This window comes from Herpailurus yagouaroundi, unplaced genomic scaffold, assembly GCF_014898765.1.
Source record: "Herpailurus yagouaroundi ecotype Mexico unplaced genomic scaffold, PumYag 142, whole genome shotgun sequence".
Taxonomy (NCBI): Eukaryota; Metazoa; Chordata; class Mammalia; order Carnivora; family Felidae; genus Herpailurus; species Herpailurus yagouaroundi.
The window spans coordinates 2,596,304-2,618,907 of NW_024412397.1; the positions used below are offsets into that span (position 1 = coordinate 2,596,304).

The following is a 22,604-nucleotide window of genomic DNA, read 5'->3' on the forward strand; positions in this document are numbered from 1 at the left end:
CCTGGGGGGCGGGGCACGGAGTCTCCCACGTCCTGTTGGCACGACGGTGAAACCTCGGGGCCTGTCCGCCGAGGACAGAGCCGGGGGGCTGCCGGCGACCTTCCGCCGACACCCAGAGGCTTGCTTGGCCCCCGTGTCGCACCTGAGGCTGGAGCGTGTACCACGAATGCCCACTCACCGCGTCTGCACACCCCGAGCCCCAGCCCCTCCCCGTGATCGCAGAGGAAAGTCAAGCACGTCGGAAAACAAGCTGGTCGTAGGGACACAGATATTCTTACATTTCAGCCGTCAGCGGCCACTGCCCTGTGCCACAGACCCGGAAGTGAGGAGTGAGGGGGGCCGCTGGCGGCTGGAGGCAGGGGCTGGCTTCTCCCTTCATGACACGCCGTGAGCCCACAGGCTCTGTTCACAGAGCAGAGCCTCCTGACCACCCCATAAGGAGGGGCCGTTTATCCCCATTTTATAGAAGAGGAAACTGAGGCTCGGAGAGGTTTTGACACTTGCCCGAGGTCACACAGCTAGGGAGTGGAGAGCTGAGACCCCCAGGCTGCGCCCTGGTGCCTGGCTTGCTGGCCGGCCCCGCCCCATTTCCTTCTTCACGACCGGCCGAGATCCCAGGGTCCCCAGGAGGGCTCTGGTCCTGGCGCCACACATCGGCGCTCAGGGACCCAAGCCATGGCCAGGGGTGGTGCTTCCTGGGAGAGCCTCCTCGAGGCCAGAGAATGTGGATCTTGTCTTTGTGCTTTAGAAAAAGTCTGAGCCTCAAAATTTTGCAGAGTGCTAAGTGCAAAGCTCTGCACCCTCCGGGCCTCTAGCAGGAGGGGGCAGGGGTGAGGGGTCTGCACGAAGAAGCAGGCGGGGACCCCGCCACCCCCTCCCCACACCCAGGACAGGTGCCGGCCCTCCCGCAGCCTCCTTTCCAGGGACACGAGCCACCCCCTTCCGCAGACGTGGGGGAGGCGGCTTTTGCTTGACGCGCTGCACTTCTCTTGAAAGCCACACGGTGTGAGGAAGGGATCTGGTCTTTCAGTGACAGCACTTGGGTGCACGGCTCCTCACGCGGGGGCCGGGGCTGGGCCAGCGCTGCAGCGAGGAGCGGGGGGTGCTCGGTGCTGGGGTCTCCCCGTGCCTCGCCTGGCCCCGCAGGCGCCGCCCTGAGAGCTGTCTGGTCTCTTGCAGGGAGCCGAGGGGCAGAAGCCGGGATTTGGCTACGGGGGCCGAGCTGCAGCCCACAAGGGATTCAAGGGGGCTGACGCCCAGGGCACGCTCTCCAAAATCTTCAAACTGGTAATGTAGCCCCTCTTAACGTCAGGGGTGCTTCGGGGTTGCGGGTGGGGGGCCCTGGGGCGGCCTGCAGCCTTTCCACACCGCCTCTCCCACGGGGCTAGCTTGCCAGGCTGGCCGGTTCAGCGGGCCTTCTCCAGGCTTATGTGAGCAAGCCCTGGGCTGGGCCGGGCTCCCTCGGGGGCCTGAGGACACGCAGAGGGTCCCACGTGCCCAAGGGAAGGAGTAGGAGCCGAGTGAACAGAGGGGAGGTCACTGCATCGGGCGGAGCCCCCCAGAGGCCACACGGGGGTCAGCCGCACTGGCTGATGTGGACGCTGGAGTCACAGGGGCCACCATCTGTTAGCGCCTGAGCTCAGCAAGGCCCGGACACCGGGCGGGACGGGACTTGAGGAGACAGAGTAAAGACAGCAGGCGGTCAGAGAGCCCCGCAGGCCCCCGCTCTGGGCTGGGATCCAGACCTCCACCTGCCCCTGGGTTGTGGGAGGACCCCGTCTGGCCTCTGTTCATTCCCGGCCCCTGTCGTGGCTCACGGTCACGTCTCGGGTTCACTGTCGGTCCCGGAGGGCAGGAAGAACATTGCCGTGAACAGGCTGTAACTGCCTGGGAGCCGGACGTCCGAGGGCCTCGGCCACGGGACCCACCTGACGGCAGCCGCTGTCCCCGGGGGTGGGCACAGTGACTGGTCTGCACCCCCAGGGCTGCTCCCAGCGCGGGCGGGCCGTGAGCCCACAGTCAGGGGCCCAAGGCTGCCCAGGCATCCCATCCCTGGGATGGGACACAATTCTCGTCGGGCTCAGGGACTTGTTGAGCATTGCCGTGTGCTGTTGGGGGTCCGCGACTGTCCCCCCGCACAGAGGAATCCACGGTCTCCCAGAGGAGCGGGTTCTCATGGCGGGGACGGAAAAAGGTGGGTGTTACAGGGAAGAGGCAGGGCAGGGCCCACGGGGGGCACGGGCCTCCGCGCCCCAGAGAGCTGCTCACGGCTCCAGGGAGAGAGCCCCACCAGGCTGCAGGGCTGGCCTCACACCCAGGGGTTCCCGGCTGAGGGGAGACCACGGGTGAGGCATGGGGCTCCCCCCACAGAGGGCCCTCTGACCTCCCGAGGGCTTTGTCACTTGGGTCCCATGACACCTACGCTTTACGTGTGTGTGTCGAGGGGCCAGCCGTGCGGGTCTGGCAGAGACCTGTAAAAGTGGGGCTGGGGTGTCCGCGGCACCCATGCGGGGTCTTGGTGGCCGAGCCAGCACTCGAGGGCCCGCAGCTGGAAAAGGAGAGGGGCGGCCCCAGCGGGGATGCATCGCCCCTCTGGGCAGTGCGGGACAGTCCCCAGGCTGACTGAAGGCCCCGAGAGCACCGTTCTCTGCCCGGTGTGGTCACACACGGTCGTTAGAGTAGCACCACGAGCCAGTTTCCACTCTGAATCCAGACGAGGCCGTCCCCTTCCTTGCTTGATGGTGCCAGAGCCGGTTCCGAACAACCAGCCTCGAGTATTTGCAAGGCGGCCCAGTCCGCCCTTTGTCCGACCTGAACAAGTGTGATGCCCGCACGTAAAAGACAGGGCTCCTGTGTCACGGCAGGAAAGGCATCAGAAAAGGCGCAAAACCCCACGATGCCCGCAGCGCCCTGCCGAGAGAACCACAGACCGTGAAAGATTTCACTTTTATCTTTCTCGGGTGAAAGAAAGGTGAGCGAGCGTTGCTGTAGAACATGGAAGACGTGGTCGCCCCAAGGAGGGTGGGGGGATGGTCTGGGCTTGGTTCCCAGACACCAGCACGGGCGCACCTGCTCCGTCCGCGCTCGTCCGCGGTGTCCAGCCATCGCAGACAGAGCATCCCGGGTTCTTATTCCACATGACGGCCTCCTCACCTTGTGTCTTCAGGCCAGTGGTCACGTTCTGGGGGAGGCGTGTGTTTCCACGGAAACCGCGCGTTGTCGGTATTCTTGGTCGCGGATGAGAACAGGGGGTCGGCCTCTCTCCGCCTGTCCTCAGACCACGCGAGGGGTCCCAGTGAACAAGTTAATCTAACATTAAAAGGCCCTGCTGTACGTGGCTCGGCGGTGTCACTCCGAGAGATTGGGCGGCTGAAAGGCGGGACCCACGCTTCCCGCAAGCTCCAGGTCACGCCCGGCTCGGGCTCGGTCTCCGCCAGCCAAGCACGAGGCTCCTCAACCCGACTCACCGTTGACACGAGGCCTCCGACCTGTGTGAGCTTGCTGATTGCCGAGGTTTTACGATTTGTGCCGGGATAATTTGGCGTGTGGCCCAAATAGCCATCGCGGGGTCGCATGAGTGGTGTGCCCGGTGGCCGGGACACGGTGGCGAGAACGGCCCAGTGAGCGAGTGCGTGTAGAATCCCCCCCCCTCCCCCGCCACGGTGAGTCCAGATTCAGCGGATGCTGGGCCCACACAGAGGTGAGGGGAAGCAGGACTGTGGTTGAGGAAAGAGCTGTATCCGGGAAAAGGCTCAAATCTGTGAAGTGAGTGGTCACCAATCGGCTTGCTAAGTCGTCTTATGTCAGGTAAAGTGCAGGCAGGATCTTCTCCCCCAGGTCAATTCTAAAGCAAATCTGAGTAAGAAGACAAATCCCACCCCGCACATTCAAGTAACTGAGGTCATCGCGATGCCTTTGCTCAGTTCTGAGACGTGGCGACGAGAAGGTGAGGAAAAGCACCGTGTGGAGGCCCCGGGTACAAACCCAGAGCCACGTCTGGGAGAGCAGCGCTTCCTAGGTGCCCAGAGCCTGGCCAGGCGTGCCCTCGCCTGCGTCTGAATTGCCTACGGTGCCCACGCCGCTCCTGGGCTCCCCCCCAAGCCTTCCTGCCCCAGAGCGCCCCGGGTCGGGTCGGAGCCCGGAAGCGTGCAGTTGGAAGGCCTCCCCCTCGTCGGAGAAATGCAGACGTACCCACTCAGGGTAAGCAGTTCCTGTGCTTTCCGGCGTGGTGACTGTTCATCCCGCAGACAGAATGGCCGGGGGAAAGGGAAGGCCGAAGGGGACCTCCGTCTAAGGAACGTGCCTGTGTGCCAGCCCGGTCACCAGTCCGGTCACCAGCCCCACCGAGAGAGCCCCGTGTCTATCCTGCACATTTACGGTTCACGACTAACACAAGCCTGAGGCCCATTTGGGTTTTGTAGGTTCAGCACTTTTCCTACGAATTTCTTTTTGTACAAAGTGGTTTAGAAATTTTAAAACTCCTGTACAGACCCAGGGAAACGTCAAATTTCAATTCATATGGGTTCGATCAGATTTTACCACATGGAACGTTCGTGAACTGGCCGACTACAGTCACATGCTGCTGAAAGAGCCACCGCAGTGCGGTGACAGATTAAAAACCGATCCCTCCAGAAGTGAGGAGGGCTCGGGGGGGGGGGGGGGGGGGGGGGGCCGGGCGGAGACCTCACGGTAGTCACGGTGGTGCTGTTTCCTTCCTCGTTGGTTGGACACTGGGTGGAGAGCACTGCATTTCTCCCAATCGTCAGGGAACGGAATCAAAATGTAATTGGACTTCGCTATTTCCAAATCCGCAGCTGAAACAGTTGCCTGCACTGGGGCACAAGTGGGGAGAGGGCGCAGGACCTTCCGGCAGGTTCTATTCCTTCCCAGCCCACGACTCAGCTTCGGGCCAGCCTTCTCCTAGTGAGGCCAGCCTCATCCACTCGGCGGAGCCCAGGGCCGACCAAGCGCTGGACATCAGTCGGTTCAAACGTGCTAAAAACCCGACAGAGAGAAAAGCGTGAGACCCACGCAGCAGGGGTGCTGGCTCTAAACCTGACTCCGCCTTTGGCTGACTGACTTTGGGGAAATAACTCCACGTCTCTGTGCTTTGGCTCCTCCGACTGTAAAACGGGGAAGCTGAGAATCCCTGCCTCCGGGGTCGGCTTTCTCTTGCCTCAGAGGAAACAGATGTAATGGATTTTGCTCACGGGAGACACTCCGTAAGCTGCAGGTACAACAATAGGAAACAAAACCAAATGTCCACCGTTGTCTCCATCTCAGAAGGAGCCATCAGGAAGTGAAGACGGGGCCTCAGGCCAGGTGTCTTGCGAGGGGTGTGGGGAACTTGGTCCATCTCAGCACACACGGGCTTTGCTCTACAGAGCAGTGGTTCTGCTGCTTTTCGGGAATAAATGACACTGTACAGGGACGCCCGCAGGTGGGTTTCTTGGGAATTTAGGGAACGGTGAAGCCAGTGCACACTAGTTCTGCCTCCTCCCGAGGGCAGCGCTGAGGGCCGGTGGTCAAAGGCAAGCCAGGCACACGGGTGGGGGGCTGGCCCCTAGGACCCGGCTCAGGTGTAGGAGAAAGGCCCCCTCCGGTGACGCCTTCAGATACTTCAGAGGCTAGAATTCCATAAACGTTTTCACTTCTGAACATAAAATCCCACAAGTGAGTTGAAACGTAAAACCCTGACAAATCAGAACCGTCACCTCACTCTGTTGACTGTGCTGTTGATAAGGCGTTTTTGGCTTTAGCGCTCCCATTATTGATATTGTCGGGCAACGTGGCAAGCGTGTGATTAGAACAGGTCAGGGTGGGCTCAGTGCACGTGTCATTGGGCAAATAGCATGTTTCATGTATATCTTGCTTTCTGGGGGCTCACAGTCTCAAGGAAATCTTTGAGAGGTGACTTAATTGTTCGTTCATAATCCAAGAAGGAAAGGGGAATCCAAGGAGAAAGAGCCTAAACCTTGAATAAAATTGTGAATGCCAAGAAAGGGACATTTCCCCCGGGTCCGTCTAAGTGGCATCTGGACCCACAAATGGCCCCGTCTCCTGGGGAGCTGATGCCTCAACCGAGCCCCCTCTCCGCCACTGGTCTCTGCACAGCTGTGTGCCACCTCGGCGATCGCCAATTCGGGTTTTCGTTCGTCCGGAAAATACGTCCACTCGTGGTTTTAAGACCTTGATGTCCGAGTCTATGGACGACCCCTCTGGGCAGCTGGTTTTATGGGTGAGGCGGGGCAGAGCGCAAACAGGACTGTTCCTGGGGGTGACTTTGCAGGGTCTGGCCCTTGCCTGGTGGCCACAGCGGCAGGTGTGATCACGGGACTGAAATCTCTTCCAAGATGAAGCTGTCCCTATTGTTTGCAGACACCTGCCTCAATTACCCCAGAATCTCTAGCTGCAGACAACCAGGGCTCAGTCGGTGCAGCTGGGACAAACAGGGCTCAGTCAGTGCACGGGAACAGGGTGGGTGAGCTTTCCACCCCCAGAAGTGCAGCGTTCCACGAGGCACCGGCTCTCTGTGTCCTGGGCAGGAGGTCAAGTGAGTTTACCCCGTGTAAGAGAATCGCACTTGGCACTTGAGAATCTTACCCGCTTGAGAATCGCATTAGCACCCGCATCGGCTGGTTTGTGACCCGGCTTCCACCCAAGCGGGACGCATGCCCGAGGCTGCCCGTAAGAGCCACCTAACTGCGTGTTTCCTTTTCTCAGGGAGGAAGAGACAGTCGTTCCGGATCACCCATGGCTAGACGCTGAAGCCCCGCCTCGTTGTTGTTATAGAATCCCGTCCTCAGCTTCTTAATATAACTGCCTTAAGATTTTAATACTGTTCACATAAATTACCTACTTGTAGCAAACCCCCCTTGCCTAATGCCCGTTGAGTTGTGCACACAGTAGGGGCAGGCACGCCGCATCCTACTGGCAATTTCTGGCCATCAGCTAAATGGAGAAAACGCAGACAGAAAATTAAACGGCGACTCTGAGTTTGAAGATAAACGCCCTGGGACTCTCATCCCCCTGCGACGCGGCCCCGCCGCACTGTGGTGCAGGTGCACGGCGCGCCTCCAAGTTCACCCTCCGTCCTCGGACTCGCTTTGCTGACTCAGCATCCCTCGGCTTCCCGGGCACTGCCGTGGCGACGCTGCTGTGGACACAGAGACACGTGCGGGGCGGTGAGGACTGTTGATCCGAGCTTCCTTTGGTTTCTTCCCCTGCCCTTGCTCACCTCCTAACACACACTCACTCTCCCTCCAGGGTTAGGCAGTCGGGAGCGGCACAGGGGGCTTCGGTATGTGAAGTGCGGGCGGGCAGCTGTGGAGAGTCCCATGTGGTGGGCGCAGAGGGGGCGCCTGCGGGGGCGGCTGCCCACCACGGCCGGCTGGCAGAATTCAGGCGTGGCGGAGAGGGGAACAGGGAGGCAAACCTGGGCTGGGCTGCGGCCCCAACAGGAAACAGGGTCTTCTTGGACATTAGGTGATGGCGCGGCGGGAGCCGGAGCGGCCCCCGCGAGCCGCCTGTTTCCCCCCAGAGCCCAGCAGGAGGGTCTCAGCGGGACTGGAGGAGTTTTCTGGGTGGCCTCACGGCGTCACCCTGGTCACTGCGGGAGGTGACCGGCGGTATGCTTACCACGGCACGGCACACAGCAGACACTAACCCTGGGAGGACGGGTAGCGTCCCTCCCAGACACAGACGTGCGTAGTCGGTAGGCTTCGGAGGGTTCTCTTCCCGAATCGCTGACCTGGACGTGCGAGTAGAGAGGGGGACTCCTCTGAGCTGTGTCTCTTCTAACGCGAGCTGACCTTTCCTGTGCGCCCCTCCTAACATACTGACCCCACCTTTTGATTTTAGCGTATCTCTCACAGGCCTTCCAAAGAGCCCCACACCGGCACCCCCGCCCCCTTAGAACCCAGATGAGGAGTAGTGAGCATAATCCTGTCCTAATTCCTGCTCGGTGTGGGTTTAATGTAGCGTCTATTAATACCTAGCCTCAATGATGAGAGGGTGGGGGGGGGGGAAGAAAAAAGGTACAAAATTCCAGAAACAGAACCTCCAAATTGCTCAACACACACACACTCGACATCTTTGAGCCGACTGCTGACCGAGTGATCTCTCTTCGTGGCTACACACCCCGTCAGCGTGCGCTGTGATGGGGGGGTCTCATGGAAAGTACACACTGTTCTTGAATATTGAAATAAAATAATAAACTTTTAATGATATTTGTACGGGTGTCTTACTTTATCTTTATTCTGGTCTGTGGACCGCGAGCCAAACAGAGCAAAAGTCGCGTCTCGGAGGCGATGTGTGAGAGTGCTTCCTGAGCAGGGGCTGAGCCGCCGGTCAGTGCGTTATCACTGGACGGCTTTCCGTTAAGAGAAAGTGGAACACAGGTCATGGTTAGGGCACTGGTTTGCTCACTCACAAGGCAAAGAATTTTCAATTTGTCCCTGAACAGCCTGTTGAAGTATATTTACACTTTGTTGTTTTACCAGAGTGCACACCTGTTAACGTGAGCTGAAGAAACTCTGAGAAATTACTTCTTGCCACACGGAGACCTCAACAACCATAAGGGGTTTGGGAAATTTTGTGTGTTAGCTGCTGTGGGTTACAGAAGTTCTGTTTCCAAAAGATAAACCAAAGTTTTCACTTGTTTTGTTTTGCTTTTAACTAAAATCCCGGACTCCCTGGAGTGCCTCAGACATGAGAAACCGTGCACGCCTGCGGGTTAGCGAGGGAAGCCCCCCAACTCTGGGATGCTTGTGGGAGCCCTTCTCCAGGGGCCCCAGGCCCGGTGTCGTGCGAATCTCCCCAAGAACGGACGGGGAAGCCGCCCTGCTCGGCCGGGACCGACCCCTCTCCTCTCCACCTCTGGGCCCAACCCTCAGACTGACGAATTGTGAAACTCATGCACAGATAGACACGTTGTGAAAATAGTGTTCTTTCAGGGGTATCTTAACAGACATGTAATACAGGTTTTTGAAACTAAAAAAATATAAGGGGGTGCCTGTGTGGCTCCGTTGGTTAAGTGTTTGACTCAGGGTTCCTGAGTTCAAGCCCGTGTCAGACTCAGTGCTGACAGTACTGAGCCTGCTTGGGATTCTCTCTCCCTCTCTCTGCCCGCCCCGTGCTCCCGTCCTCTCTCAAAATAAGTAAGTTTTAAAAAGCCGCACGAGAACACAGCATCACGTCTGTGATGTCTTGACCAAAGGTGTGTCACGAAGAAACGCTGGGGGAGAAAGTGGGGGACTGCCTCCTGCATGACCGGCCCGGTTTTCAGAAATGTCGCCGTGATGGGAGCCACGGCCAGAGGGGGTGCAGTTCTGACCCGAAGGTCAGGGTAGGTGGGAGCCTGAAGCCCTCTGTTGGTGTGAGGGCAGTACTGTCCGTGCCCTTCCTGTAACTCGTATGGAAGTTTGAAACCGCTTCAGAAATGCAGGGTTACACAGAAGGGCTAAAGACGGCCGGTCATTATGGGGCGCCTGGGTGGCTCAGTCGGGTGAGCGTCCGACTTTGGCTCAGGTCATGATCTCACAGTTCGTGAGTTCGAGCCCCACGTCGGGCTCTGGGCCGACAGCTCGGAGCCTGGACCCTGCTTCAGATTCTGTGTCTCCCTCTCTCTCCCCCTCCCCCACCCTTGCTCTGTCTCTGTCTCAGAAATAAACATTAAAAAAAAAAAAAAAAAGATGGTGGGTCATTAAACCTGAGAAAGATCACCCCAAGGGAAGCAGGAAAAGGGTGACGTGAAGAGCGCCCCGGGGCAGGTGGCCAGCTATTGTCCCACTTGGCACAGAGCCACCAAGAAACTGGCGGACCTCACGTCAAGATGAGCTGCTCTGCCTGAGTCATAGGACCGTCTTCCCAGGGAGTGTGGTTACCAGGGTAACTTGGTTCTGATACTAGAGTGGCGGCATAGGACCGTGTCTCTTGATTGATCCAGGATAATGGAATCAGGGAAACGTGTTTGTCGGTAGAGAGTGTGAAGCAGTGTGTGTGGGCGTAGACAGTTTCCACATTTCACTTCTTCCTGAAGGACTAAAAAGAGCCAATACCTCAAAGGTGCTACGTGACAATAACAGCTTCTCGGTGATGGGGACAGCATCGTGGATGGTGTGGGGTAAATTGGCCACTGACGTTTGTAATAAAAATTCCCATTCAGAGAGCAAGCCGAGCCAGGGACATTTCATGGCCTCCCGAGCGATCGGACGACGTAGCACCGGCAGCCGCGATGCATCTGAACTTCTCACAAGACGCCAGTTTCCTGGGTGCTGGCAGAGGGCTCCTGGGTCAGAAAGAAAGGGGGTGATCGGTCACAGCACCGGGGGAAGCAGGGCATCAGCCTCTGTGCAGATATTCCCACGCCCGACTCCCACAGGGCGACCCAAAGTGGGCCAGGTGATGCCCAAATGCACAGGGCACCGTGGTGCAGGAGAGGAGCCCGGGCTTAGGGAACCTGGGGCTTTTATACAAGGCAGCTAGCTGGCCTGACCTGGCCCCAGAGGAAGACACGTCTTGATTAGACCGGTCAGGAAACAAGCATGGCTCTGCTCTGAAGATTCCCCAGCTCCAGAGTCCGCGTCCTACACGAACAGCCTCGGAAAGATCCTGGGTCAAAGGCAGAGAGCACTGTGTCCCAGGACGCCCAGGAACGAGGCACCTGCGGACCGTGGCCTCCCACCCATGACGGCTCATTAACTGAGAACAACTAACTTTATAGGTGAGGGGACAGGCCCTGAGAAGTTAACTGAGTGTCCTGACGACACGGTCAGCCATCAGCCCCAGGACCGGTTGACCAGAGGTCCCAAGTCACCCTGCCCCTCAGCTTTGCTGGCGCACAGGAAGCTTTGTGAACTCATGCCTTTGTGTTTGGACACAAAGACTCTTACATCATCAGAGAGCCAAGCGGCCCGGGAAAATGCATCTGGAGAAGCGTTTTAAACGGAGACAACCACTGTTGTCTCTCTGGAAGAGAGCATATCTTCCAGAATCTGGGATTTCTTTCTAAAAAGTCCCTTCCCTTGGGGCGCCTGGGTGGCGCAGTCGGTTAAGCGTCCGACTTCAGCCAGGTCACGATCTCGCGGTCCGTGAGTTCGAGCCCCGCGTCGGGCTCTGGGCTGATGGCTCAGAGCCTGGAGCCTGTTTCCGATTCTGTGTCTCCCTCTCTCTCTGCCCCTCCCCCGTTCATGCTCTGTCTCTCTCTGTCCCAAAAATAAATAAATGTTGAAAAAAAAAATTTTTTTAAAGTCCCTTCCCCCCACCCATCACATTTTAAAACCTGTTAGAGCAATATTCCTCCGACAAACAAGAATTGTCAATTTCTCACCATTCCCTCTGATATAAGTCCAGGAAAGGAAACCCAAAATCATTTTAGGTAGTTCAGTCCCACAAGGTATGGAGCCTCCCTCCACTCTGTGCTAGGAACAAGGTGCACAGGGATGCCCCCAGTTTGTCGTCTCAACAGGACAAGGACTTCATAAACCTCCAACTTCTAAAAGTCTGCAAATATATCTTTACTTATTTAAAGTTTATTTACTTATTTTAAGGTAAACAGAGACCGCTGAGCGGGAGAGAAGCAGAGAGAGAGAGAGACAAAGAGAGAATCCCAAGCAGGGGCTCGAACTCACGAAGCCGTGAGATCACGACCTGAGCCAAAACCAAGAGTAGGACAACTAACCGACTGAGCCAGCCAGACGCCCCTGGAAATAGATCTTTAAATAGAGGATTAGATGCTATAATATAAACGAACTCCACTGGTGTTTCTGAGGAAGTCTAACACCCCACACAGCTCACGAACAGACACAGTGATACCGTGATGGCATTTCATTTCCTTGTTGTTACTCCCAAATACCTTGTGAGAGAGAGAAAACGAACAGTTATCCTCAAGGACAGAAAAGAAGACCCGTTCACACTCTTCAAACCCCATGGATCTCGATTCATTGCAAATCCAGCGTCGCTGTGTTGGGTTAACCCTTGCTGAAAACGCTACCTACAGAAAACATCCATCTTTAAAACAGTCGTAACTCACCCCGAACCCAAAAAATGTAAATATACAGGAGCTTTAAAATAATACCAGAACTATTTTTATTCTTCTTAAAGCCAGCACAGTGGCTTTTGGCAGAACTATCCATTTCTAATACAAAATTGGATTAAATAAATATTATCCAATATATAAATAGACCATGGGACAATTTTGAAGGGTAGAAAAAAAATTCTTCTGTAAATAAAAAAAAAAATTTATTTTTCTTTACTGGTGAATCAAGAGTGAATCACAATGTCATTGTAGGATTTGTCAAATAGATCACAAACCTTGATTTAATACAAAAGTCTTCATGTTGTAAAGCATTACATGTAAAAAAGATTAAATAGCAAAATTTCTTAAGGTTACTGCCTATTGCTCCTGCCACGTAATCTTTATGATTTTTAGTGCTTCAAATAGTTTATTCATCATCCATGAGAACCTACCATAGCACCTCTATGTGAAGGGCAGGGGTATGACAGGGAGTGTGAGCTCATCTGTGTGTGTGTGTGTGTGTGTGTATGTGTGTGTGCAACACACGCGCACATCCCTCAGGAAGGGCAGTCCATTCAGATGAGGTCAACAGTGACCAAGAGAAACTTGACTTACAAAACTTACCAAGGCGAAGAAAACGTCTTTACCAGAGATGCGCAGACATGGCGGGTTGGCTCCACTTTTTAAACAGTGAAAACGAAAGCAGGTTTTAAAAACCTGATTTTCATTAGGATAAGGCAAAGATCTAGAGGCCCCGGATGTCAACACCTTTGAAATTCTGTTCTAAAAAGCCAAACCCCTACGTTGCATGAATAGGGATTCAGTGGCAAAAAGAGAAAAAAAAAACCTAGATTACTACAAAGCGCCAATTATATAATTTCATCTTTGCCTCACTTTACATAGATTTGAGAAAAAGAATACATTAGCGATGACCAACCCTTGGATTATTATTTTTTTGGTGGTGGTGGTGGGGACACAATAATGATTTTGAAATAAACTTCTGGGAAAAAAAAAAAAAAAAGACAAAAAAGCAGGCATGAGAAGTCTCTAAGAAGAACACCCAGAAAGCAGACCTACGTATCTTACCTATCTTTTTTCAAAGGTGTTACTTACAGAAATCTGAGTGATCATTTAATGTCAAAAGTGTGCACCTTCACGAGTTACAGATATTTGTCTGCGAAGAACAGAAACCTACTCACACTTCTAAGAAAACCTTGTACCTGTACCAGTGCAAGCATTTCTGGCACATAAATGCTCCACGGGAGGTTCAGAGGAGATGGGAGAACTGGGTATAATCGTGGAGGCCAAGCTCACATTCCCTTACAGGCAATGGGGCAGGGAGCACAGGATATCAAACTAGAGTCGCTGCCCCATTCAATGTCGCACTTGCTCGGAACAGAAACCCGAGGGGCAGTCAGTGGGAATTCCTCGTTAGGACAGACGGTCCCGTCCCATCCGCGTTGGGCGGCGGGGGGTCGGGTCTGCACCGAACAGCCAGGCAGGCGTCTCCCCCAGTCCCTTGTGGGGTCTGCCCCCCCGCCCCCCGACCCGTGCAAGCACTGGGGGACCCACAGAGGAGGGCCTAGGGTAGGGACACTTCGGTTTACATTTCTGAAGAGATGTTTTTATTTTACTCTATTGTTCTGGGAAAACAGGACCACCCTTGTGTCCTCCAGGGGACAGGACCCTACGCCCGCCACACCCTGGCTGCCTGCCCGCCCGCCCCAGGAAGCATCCCCTGGTTCTCAGTGTCTGTGCAAAGGCAGGTCACCCTCTAGGCTCACGTGAGTGCTCCCGGACCCTCCCCTCACCACCAGAGTGGGTTCAGGACAGTCACGCACTTTCCAGAGGGACCCAAGTGACCAGGGGATTGTCTAAGGTGGCCAATCATGAAGACAACGGACAACAGGAGGGACATTCATAGCTCACATGGATGGTGCGCCTGTCACGGACCCACATCCTGATTTGTGAGGTCTGGAGCCCCTCAGAGGGACCTTCCAGGGGGTTAAGTCCTCGTCGTCTGGCCTTCACAGAGGGGAAAGGAAAGATCGCTAAAGTTCTGCTCTGTTAAAAATGATCTGAACTTGAAATTAATTCATGTGCCAAACTATTACGTATTAAATACTTTAAAAGAAAAAAATTAATCACACTTCCTAACTTCATTTTTTATTTATTGTTATTCCAAAGCAGGTACGCTATGAGGAGGTATTTCTAAAAATACAGTTATCTGTTCTCAAAACCCTGGTTATGCAGGAGGCTAGAAATCTCTTGTCAGAAGACATTTATTAACCAGTAAAATATAAAGATCAACCTGTACTCCACCAAAGGTTCAAGTGAAATTATGTCTTTACAAAACCTTATATTTTCAAGGAATGTTTTGCAAAGAAGCAGCTTTTATAACTAGGAAGTAAATAAAAATAATATATTAATGCCTTGTGTTTGCCTGCTGAGTTAATAAATCGAGAAAACTCACAAAATGAATTACTGATAGATTGTTCCTCGTTTTCTTTGACGAAAATAAAAGTAGGCTTTAGATTCACCTGGTAAGGCCTTACGTAAACAGGCAATTCACCAATACAGTTCACTGAACTACGCTTTCTGTACAAGTAGGAATCAAACCCTTTTAGACACTGTCCTGAGAGATGACATTTAATGCTACAACCAAAATAAATAGCCTAGCGAGAACAAAATTTTTTAAATGCAATAATTTCAAACTTTGGAGATCTCTGTTCACCAAAATTAATCAACATTTCTAAAATATTTTAATACAAAATTATAAAAGAAAAGTGCATTAAAAGCAGAATCTTTAAAACTCTGGCACAATTACAATTATTCTGAATATATGGACTGCTGCCGGTACACAATGACATTCAAGGAGAACCTCAGGATATAGAAGTCCAGTATCACAAGAATAAGTCAAATAAGGCTTTTTTTTTTTCCTTAAAAAAATATACAATACACAAAGCAGTTTGAAAAAAAAGTAATATTATTTAACAGTTTTCTGACTTAAATATTTTCACATAACAAAAGTTTTTATATCACCATCAATATTACTTATATACATATGCCCAAAGTGAACAACAACAACAACAAAAAATCAAAAGATGCCCTTTGAAAAAATAACAGTGAGAATGTCTCTTTCTTCAGGAATCTGAAATGAGCCCGTCTCTTAATATACAAAGTCCATACAATATTTATAATAAAACTGCTCTCTTCTGAAACCAGGGAGGCAATGAGAGAAAATAAAAGCAATTATTTTTCAGGAAGAAAAAACCAAAAGCAAAGCAACCCCACCTTTATGTTACAATGAAAAGATACCCATTTGTGAATATAACAAATACAATACTGATCTGAAGTGCTCGCAGGGAGCTAAAAACTCTGACGCTCTCTCTGGAATCTGGGGACTAGAGCTTCTATTTACAAAATATACTGTTCAGCCACACAGAGGCCCATATATCTGCGTATGTACATATGTATTTATATATAGAACATATAAATAACTTTGAAGGAGAAATTCACATGAAGTAAAGAACTTTCCATCTTTGGAATGCTGTAGGAGCAACGCACACTGCCCCCCGCACGGGGTGGGATTTGGTTTGGGACGTGTTCAATGTGGCACCATTGATGATAGTAAAGAATTCCCTGAAATAAAAAATACACCTGCTTATGCGTGAAGAGAAAGTCACGGGGCTCGTACGGTCCTTACCTTTAATCTACAAACGCACCTCTCAGGCGTCGGGGTGGGCAGGGCCACGGCGCCCTCACTCCCGGGAGCCAGCTCTGCCCTTCCCTGCTTGTGACGTATGGCTTGTGCTTTCTGCAACCGTCTAACCCGCGTACCTGGATGTCGACTAAAGAAGCAAGTGCGGCCCCTCCCGTGAGGACGGTTTAATCCTTCTCGGCGTCGGGTTTACAGCCCCCCAGGTTTCTGCCCCGATGCTGTGTTCCTGTAGCTAATGATTAGACAAACGTAATGCGGAGAGAACTGGTCCAGCCGGCTCTCAAGGAACTAGTTAGATTAACTTACGGTAGACCAAAAACAGTCCATTTCTAACTTCGAAACGCACAGAGGAAAAGAAATGGAAAAAAACTTCCCTGTGTGTTCTGACATTTTTCGAACTTCATGCACCTATTTTATGTGTGTTTTATAAGCTCTGCTTCTTACGACAGAAAGCATGAAGGAAACTATCTTACTTTTTCCATGGTAACTTTCGTCTTTGCCAATACAAAGACGTCACACCACGAGGACAGTGAGATCCAGTTAAGTTCTGTTTAACTAGATGCACTGGCCGCCGAGTAGAGGGGGAAACTACCTATCGTAGTACCTGAGCTCAATGATTCGTAGACAAATGACGGCACCGCGTTCACACCATCCCCGGTTTTTTCCTCTCAGTCTCTGAAAGACAATGATTCTTAGATAATTTTATAACTGAAACACCGCGGTGGTAACATCCTTGACACTTGGAGCTTCAACACGGACACTCCAAGCGCTCTGTTCTTCCGCGACACGCGACGCGAGGGACGGCCCTCCAGGCGGGGACGGGTGCGTCAGAACACGCCGGCCAAGGCCTGCCACTCGCTCGCGGCCTCCTGCACCACGTCTTCCAGCTGGAGGGTGCGGCTCAGCTCCTCCGCTCCGGGCTCCTGCGGGGCCACGGGCTCCTGCACGCTTCCTGCAGCACAGACGGGAAAGAGCAGGCGGGGGCTGGGCCAGCGGCACACGGCTACTCACCTTTACACAGAGACGATTAAACAGAGACCAGAGATCTCTAAATTGGTTTGCTTTCCGTCCCACTGGAAAAATCATTTGAGCTGCGGCTTAAATAATCATGGGGGTGACAACCTCCGCTCTTGGAATGTGAATGAACGGCCCTTGCCGTGCACACTCGCTGCCGGACGATTACGTCAACGCGGGCCGTGGTGAGCGATCAATCATGAATCCCACCAATACGGCGGGCATGGCCTCCTCACAGGAGGAGGAGCACAGAATGTTTGCGTGACAACAAAGGCTCCCTCTCTGGATGCCCCACCCCAGGTGAAGGCCCGTCCCGCTGGCTCCCGGACCCCGCTGTCCTGAACAACCATGATCCCGAGACACAGAAGCACGAGCCGCCTGCACGTTTCCAGCTCGGGCCTCCCGCCCAGCTAGCAGTGTCCACGGTGGCGGCGGCGAGGCCATGTGCTCCCCTTGCCTCCCTGGCAAAGCCAGGTGCTGTGCGGGCCACCAAGGACCAGGAGGGAGACGGACCGTGGTGGAGGGGCAGGGGGCAGGGGGGAGACGGGCCGTGGGGGGGGGGGGTGGGGGGCAGGGGGCACAGCGGGGGGAGGGGGGGTGACGGGCCGTAGCAGGCGGGGGCGGGCCTTACCGGTGTAGCTGTGTGCCCGCTTCATGTGCAGCTTCATGTTGCTCTTCTGGGTGAAGCCCATGACGCAGTAGTCACACTTGTAGGGCCTCTCGCCCGTGTGCTTCTTCATGTGCACCTGCAGCGCGCTCTTCTGGTTAAAGGCCTTCTCGCAGAGCGTGCAGTGGAACGGCCGTTCCCCTGGGGGGACGCACACACGTAAGCGCCCTCCTGGACGCTGCGCACACGTGAGCGCCCCCCTCCGCCCCCCGTGACGCCGCGCCCGAGGGCACACACAGGGAAAGCGTCCTGAGCAGTCTACACAGAGTGCTAGTGTGAATGTACCCCACAGCGAGACCCAAACTAAAACCTGAATCAAAAGCTACTGCAACTCCTAGAAGCATCCGGAAATAAAAGTAGAGCACCCGTGGCTTACACAAAATGTTGCTAATACACCTTAGGCAGTAAGGCAAGAAAACATTAAGTACGGAGAACATCAAAGCCACTCAATTAAAAGGATAGTTTATCTAGCATTTTCTCAAATGTCATTTTAGCTGCTTTTGAGTTAATGTAGAAACTGAAAACTGAAGGCAAAGCTTCCATGTTGGCCTCCTGCCACAAGCCTGTCTGGCAGTGGGTTCGTCTCCAGTGCCCGCTCCGGCCGCAGCCCTGCCCCTCACCGTCCCTGCCCCTGCCCCACACGCCGGGCCACCGCCAAGCCCCCAGGGCACGACCCCTTCCTCTGGGCCTACAAGGTTCTTTCCCGTGGACTCTGCACGGCTGCCTCCTGGTCAGGGGTCTGTCCGCTCTCCCGGCGCAGCCTTCCTGGACCACGTGTCAGCAGGAAGCACCGCGTAGTGGCTCAGAGATCACCTGCTCTGCTCCCAGGGTGTCGCTCTAAGTCTGTCCCTGCTACCCAGTGGCCGAGACACAGAAGGTCTCAACCACGGCTCACCGGTGCCAGGCAGAGCCGTGAAAGGGCTCCGACGCTGTCCTGCCGTAATCCCCGGGACTCTGCATGCGAGGACGTCGTACCTGTGACGGTGCTCCCTCACACAGAGAGAACGGTATCACAGACGTCATTTCCGCCACTGGAGCGGACTCGGGGGACCCAGAGGGGGATCGTCCCTGTGGGCCCACACACACCCTGCCAGAGCAGAGGCGGCCGCCGCAGGGACCGGAGGCTGCACGGGGCTCTCCGCTGGTTTGCAGACGGAGCGCCCGCGGGAAGGGGGCGGTCCCGGAAAGCGGCACGCAGCGCACAGGGCGACGTGCCAGCAGCGGGCTCTCCACACCTCCGTACGCACCCGGCTCGTTGGGAAAGCCCCTTAGCGCGTAAATACACGAGCAGGTACGGCCTCGCTGTTTTTCACTCCCACACTGCCGAGTGCCGGCCTGTGCGGACCACCGGGGACATCCCCAAGGACACCAGAGCCCGGGGCCGGGAGGGGCGCAGACGGGGCTGGCCAGGGGCACCGAAGGGTGCAGAGGCCTCGTGGGGGGTGGTGTCCGGGCTGACACCTGAAGAGGAGTCAGAGGAGGCCGGGCGGAGGGAGACCTGGAGGCCAGCACAGGTCGCGCACAGTAGTGCCAGTCACCGGACAGCAGGCGCAGCTGCAGGTCCTCAGAGGGCACGAGACGGCCACGTCCGCCTGCCCCCCAGGGTCTCCACCCGGACGGCGCGGAGGCAGACCAGGCCTCGGCGGAGCAGGGAAGGCGCTGAGGCGGAGGCCGCCGGGCCGGATCAGGGCGGGTGGCGCGTCACGGCGCGGGAGAGGCAGGGACAGACCCGAGCAGGCTCAGGTGGGGACAGGACGTCCACACAGAGAAGCCTGAGGATGTAGGGGAAGGGAAGGAACGCCCCCGAATGCGGGCCCAGCCCCAGAGGACGCAGCAGCCGGCGCCTCATGCGTCCCGAGTTCTGTGGTCGCCCAGGAAACCACAAACTCTGTGGCCTGCGGAAGCCAGCGGGCCAAGGGACCGACGGCAGCGTGCAGGCCCAGCTCCACAGGGCACGTGCGCCGCGATCCCATTTCCTCGGCGGCGCCCCAGCGCCCGGCACCCAGCCCGACGGCGCGGCCCGGTTACCTGTGTGGATACGGCTGTGCCGCTCCAGCTGGCTGGGCTTGGCGAACGCCTTCTCACAGGTGTCACACTTGAACACTCTGGGCTTCTGGGAGCTGAGGGAAGGGCCGGCTTGGTGCGTCTGCATGTGCTCCTGTTAACGACCACACAAGACACCTGAGGTCACGCCGGGACCACAGACCTGTGACAGGAAAGGCAACACGGCCACGGGATCACGTCCGCGGCACGGCCCACCCGGGGCCCCGCCCCGCAGGTCGGACACAGCAGGCCGACCCCGCCGCCCGCGGGCACCAGCTGTGCGGCTCTCCAGGGCCTCTGCCCTCCCTCGTTGCCCGTGACCTTGACGGTTTTTAGGAGCACCGCTCAGCTATTCTGCAGGATGTTCGTCAACTGAGAACCGTCTGAAATGTTTCCCGTGACGGGACCGTGGCTCTGGGCTTAAGGGGTAAGGAGGTGTCGCGGTCCCAGACTATCAGGGGTGCACAGCCTGCTCCGTGACCGTGGACAAGCTGCACCACGTGGCTGACGTCTCACCTGTCAGCCCCTCCCAGGCACACTTAACTGCTTTTTGCGCATCCTCGTGTGCCCTGGGGAAGAAGGAAGGAGGAGGGGACGCCCCGAGGGCGGTGTCCACACAAATTGCTTGGGTTTGTCTCCTCTTCCTGGCCATTAACTTCTCCAAGCACATTTACCTCCGCGAGGACTCGCGGGGATTTATCGTGCGCCGTGGGTTATAACCCAATGCTACCTTATACCTTTTCTTGCTGCAACTGTTCCAGCTCTGGCCTCCGGGAGCTCTTCCAGAGAATTCCCGGGTGCCTTCGACACATTTGTTACCCTTTTCTTTCCACCGGTGAGATTCAGGACTTCCGCCGAATCGCGTCGGTCACCCTCGGAGGGGGTGGCAGTGCTGGGGGACGGCGGCCGGGCCGCGGGGGAGCCTACCTTGAGGTGAGTGGCGCGCTTGAAGGCCTTCCTGCACACGGGACACACGTGGATGCGCTCCCGGCCGTGCACCTCCTTGCTGTGCTGCAGCAGCATGGCGGCCGACGCGAAGCCGCGGCCACACTCCACGCACTGGTGCAGCCGGGCCTCCTTCTCGGGCGGCCCGCCCTGGGCCAGGCTGGCAGAGACGTCAGTGACCTGCCGTGGGGCCGGAAAGCCCGGGCGTTACTCCACGGCTGCGGCTTGCAGCAGAGCGACAGAGGCACCCTCCGACACAGGCACACTCAGCCCCGAGTGTCGTCTGTCACCCTAGGGGGGGCGGCGGGGACCCAGGCATCCTATCTGACCGGCCCGCTCTCGCACTCGGGGCAGAGTTTAGAGAACGGAACGGGGTTCCGCACACGTGAACTCCCAGGTGCAAATTCGGCTCCCAACTGACGTCCCGGCTGCTCTGGAGAGACCTTCTCCACCCTGTCCCTGGCTTCCTCATCTGGTCAACCATAACTATCAGGGCTGGTGACGGCTCGATGAGGTAACCCATGAAAGGTCCTGAGAATAACACCTGGCTTACAGCACGTACTCAGGAAATGCTATTCGTGATAGTAGTTTTAGCAGAGACAAGTATAAAGGACACTGCCCCCACAATGCTGCTGCCTTGGCTGAAGATGTTTGTCAGCAAAGTGCAATATAAACAATACTTAGTAGAAGGTGTTTTTAGCTTTTGATTGGATGAGAGCATTTTCTCCAAACTTTAACCACAACGAATTAGGTTTTCAAATCATTTTAATGGGATGCTATTAGCACCCGGAGAATAAATAAAGCCAGAGGAGTTTACTACTCACTTTTATAAAAAAGACTTTGGTTTTGCAGGTGAAAACTTATATAGGACAATTTAGTGGAAGAAAATCAGAAATAGTTATAAAGATAATTGATGGGATTTTTCAACATTTTTGTTCTAGTTTATCAAGTACTTTTTCATAATACTGTAATATACAGAAATGGATAAAATTTAAACACCTAACAAGAAAAGATTTCTACAAGGTGCTCTAATATTATTAATCTGTGCCGTAATAAAAAAAAAAAAGAATGGAATGAAAAAACAAAATAGAAAACATGAGGGGCACAAAGATGATGCAGTTGCGTCACGTGCCATAAATAGGTGTCACTTTGTGGTGCCTGTTAGGGGTACACGTTTCTACGTGTGACGGTGTGTGCAAAGCAAAGAAACAAGGACACACTGTGTATTCAGATCAGCGCATAAAATATATTTGTTGTGAGTCAAAAAAAGTCTGAAAACCCCTGGAATAAATCAGACCAAAGCGCCTGGGTGGCTCAGTCGGTTGAGCGTCCGACTTCGGCTCAGGTCATGATCTCGCGGTTTGTGAGTTCGAGCCCCGCGTCGGGCTCTGTGCTGACAGCTCGGAGCCTGGAGCCTGTTTCAGATTCTGTGTCTCCCTCTCTCTCTGCCCCTCCCCTGCTCATGCTCTATCTCTCTCTCTCTCTCAAAAATAAATAAACATTAAAAAAAATTAAAACAAAAACAAACCACACGATTAAAGCAAATGATGCAAAAAGTGCAGTCCCTGAAACAGACCCTGGGAGCTAATGGCGCTGACGTGCCTCTGTTCCTCCGCTGGTCCTTCCCAGTAGCTATGGTAACTGGACGCCATCACAAGACATGAAGACTCGAGGCGGCGCCCTATCGCTGGGACCACAAGTGAAAGATCAGATGGGGAGCCTCCCCAGGCCGTCCTCCACGGGCAGCACAGCCCGAGAGCCCCAGAGACAAGTGGGCTACCATGACCCGCGCTGACATGCAGCTGCATGAGGCTGACCGTGTCTCAATTCTTCAACACAAAGGAGTCCTCGGGGGGCGCCTGAGTGGCCCACTTAAGCATCTGACTTCGGCTCAGGTCATGATCTCATGGTTTTACGAGTTCAAGCCCCACGTGGGGCTCTGTGCTGACAGCTCAGACCTGGAGCCTGCTTCACAATCTGTGTCTCTCTCTCCATCTGCCCCTCCCCCACTTGTGCTCTCTTTCAAAAATAAAAAAAAATTAAAAATAAAGGAGTCCTCATCCCATTGAAAGGCCAATGAGAAATTTTCTTGAAAACTTGCTAAAATTGCATAAAATGTAATGCTGCTTACAGTCAGTATTTATTATCTGTACTTTAACTTTCAAAAGTTTTAAGGAAAGAGCTTTTAGATTCTTGTA

The 22,604-nt window shown here is 54.6% G+C and overlaps 2 protein-coding genes across 8 annotated transcripts in view; one reads left to right on the top strand and one right to left on the bottom strand.

The window, feature by feature from the left end:
• MBP (myelin basic protein) overlaps positions 1-8,071 on the top strand; it is a 92,728-nt gene extending 84,657 nt beyond the window's left edge. For all 4 annotated transcript variants that reach the window (XM_040478546.1, XM_040478545.1, XM_040478544.1 and 1 more), the window contains 2 exons: positions 1,180-1,287; positions 6,724-8,071. In XM_040478546.1, the coding sequence (XP_040334480.1) occupies positions 1,180-1,287; positions 6,724-6,768 (153 nt within the window). In that variant the 3' untranslated portion in view covers positions 6,769-8,071. The remainder of the gene's footprint in view (positions 1-1,179; positions 1,288-6,723) is intronic.
• A 6,095-nt stretch (positions 8,072-14,166) lies between these two features.
• ZNF236 (zinc finger protein 236) overlaps positions 14,167-22,604 on the bottom strand; it is a 105,793-nt gene continuing 97,355 nt past the window's right edge. For all 4 annotated transcript variants that reach the window (XM_040478538.1, XM_040478539.1, XM_040478541.1 and 1 more), the window contains 4 exons: positions 20,389-20,586; positions 19,447-19,576; positions 17,383-17,559; positions 14,167-16,689 (listed from right to left, as the gene is read on the bottom strand). In XM_040478538.1, coding sequence (XP_040334472.1) covers positions 16,565-16,689; positions 17,383-17,559; positions 19,447-19,576; positions 20,389-20,586 — 630 coding nt within the window. In that variant the 3' untranslated portion in view covers positions 14,167-16,564. The remainder of the gene's footprint in view (positions 16,690-17,382; positions 17,560-19,446; positions 19,577-20,388; positions 20,587-22,604) is intronic.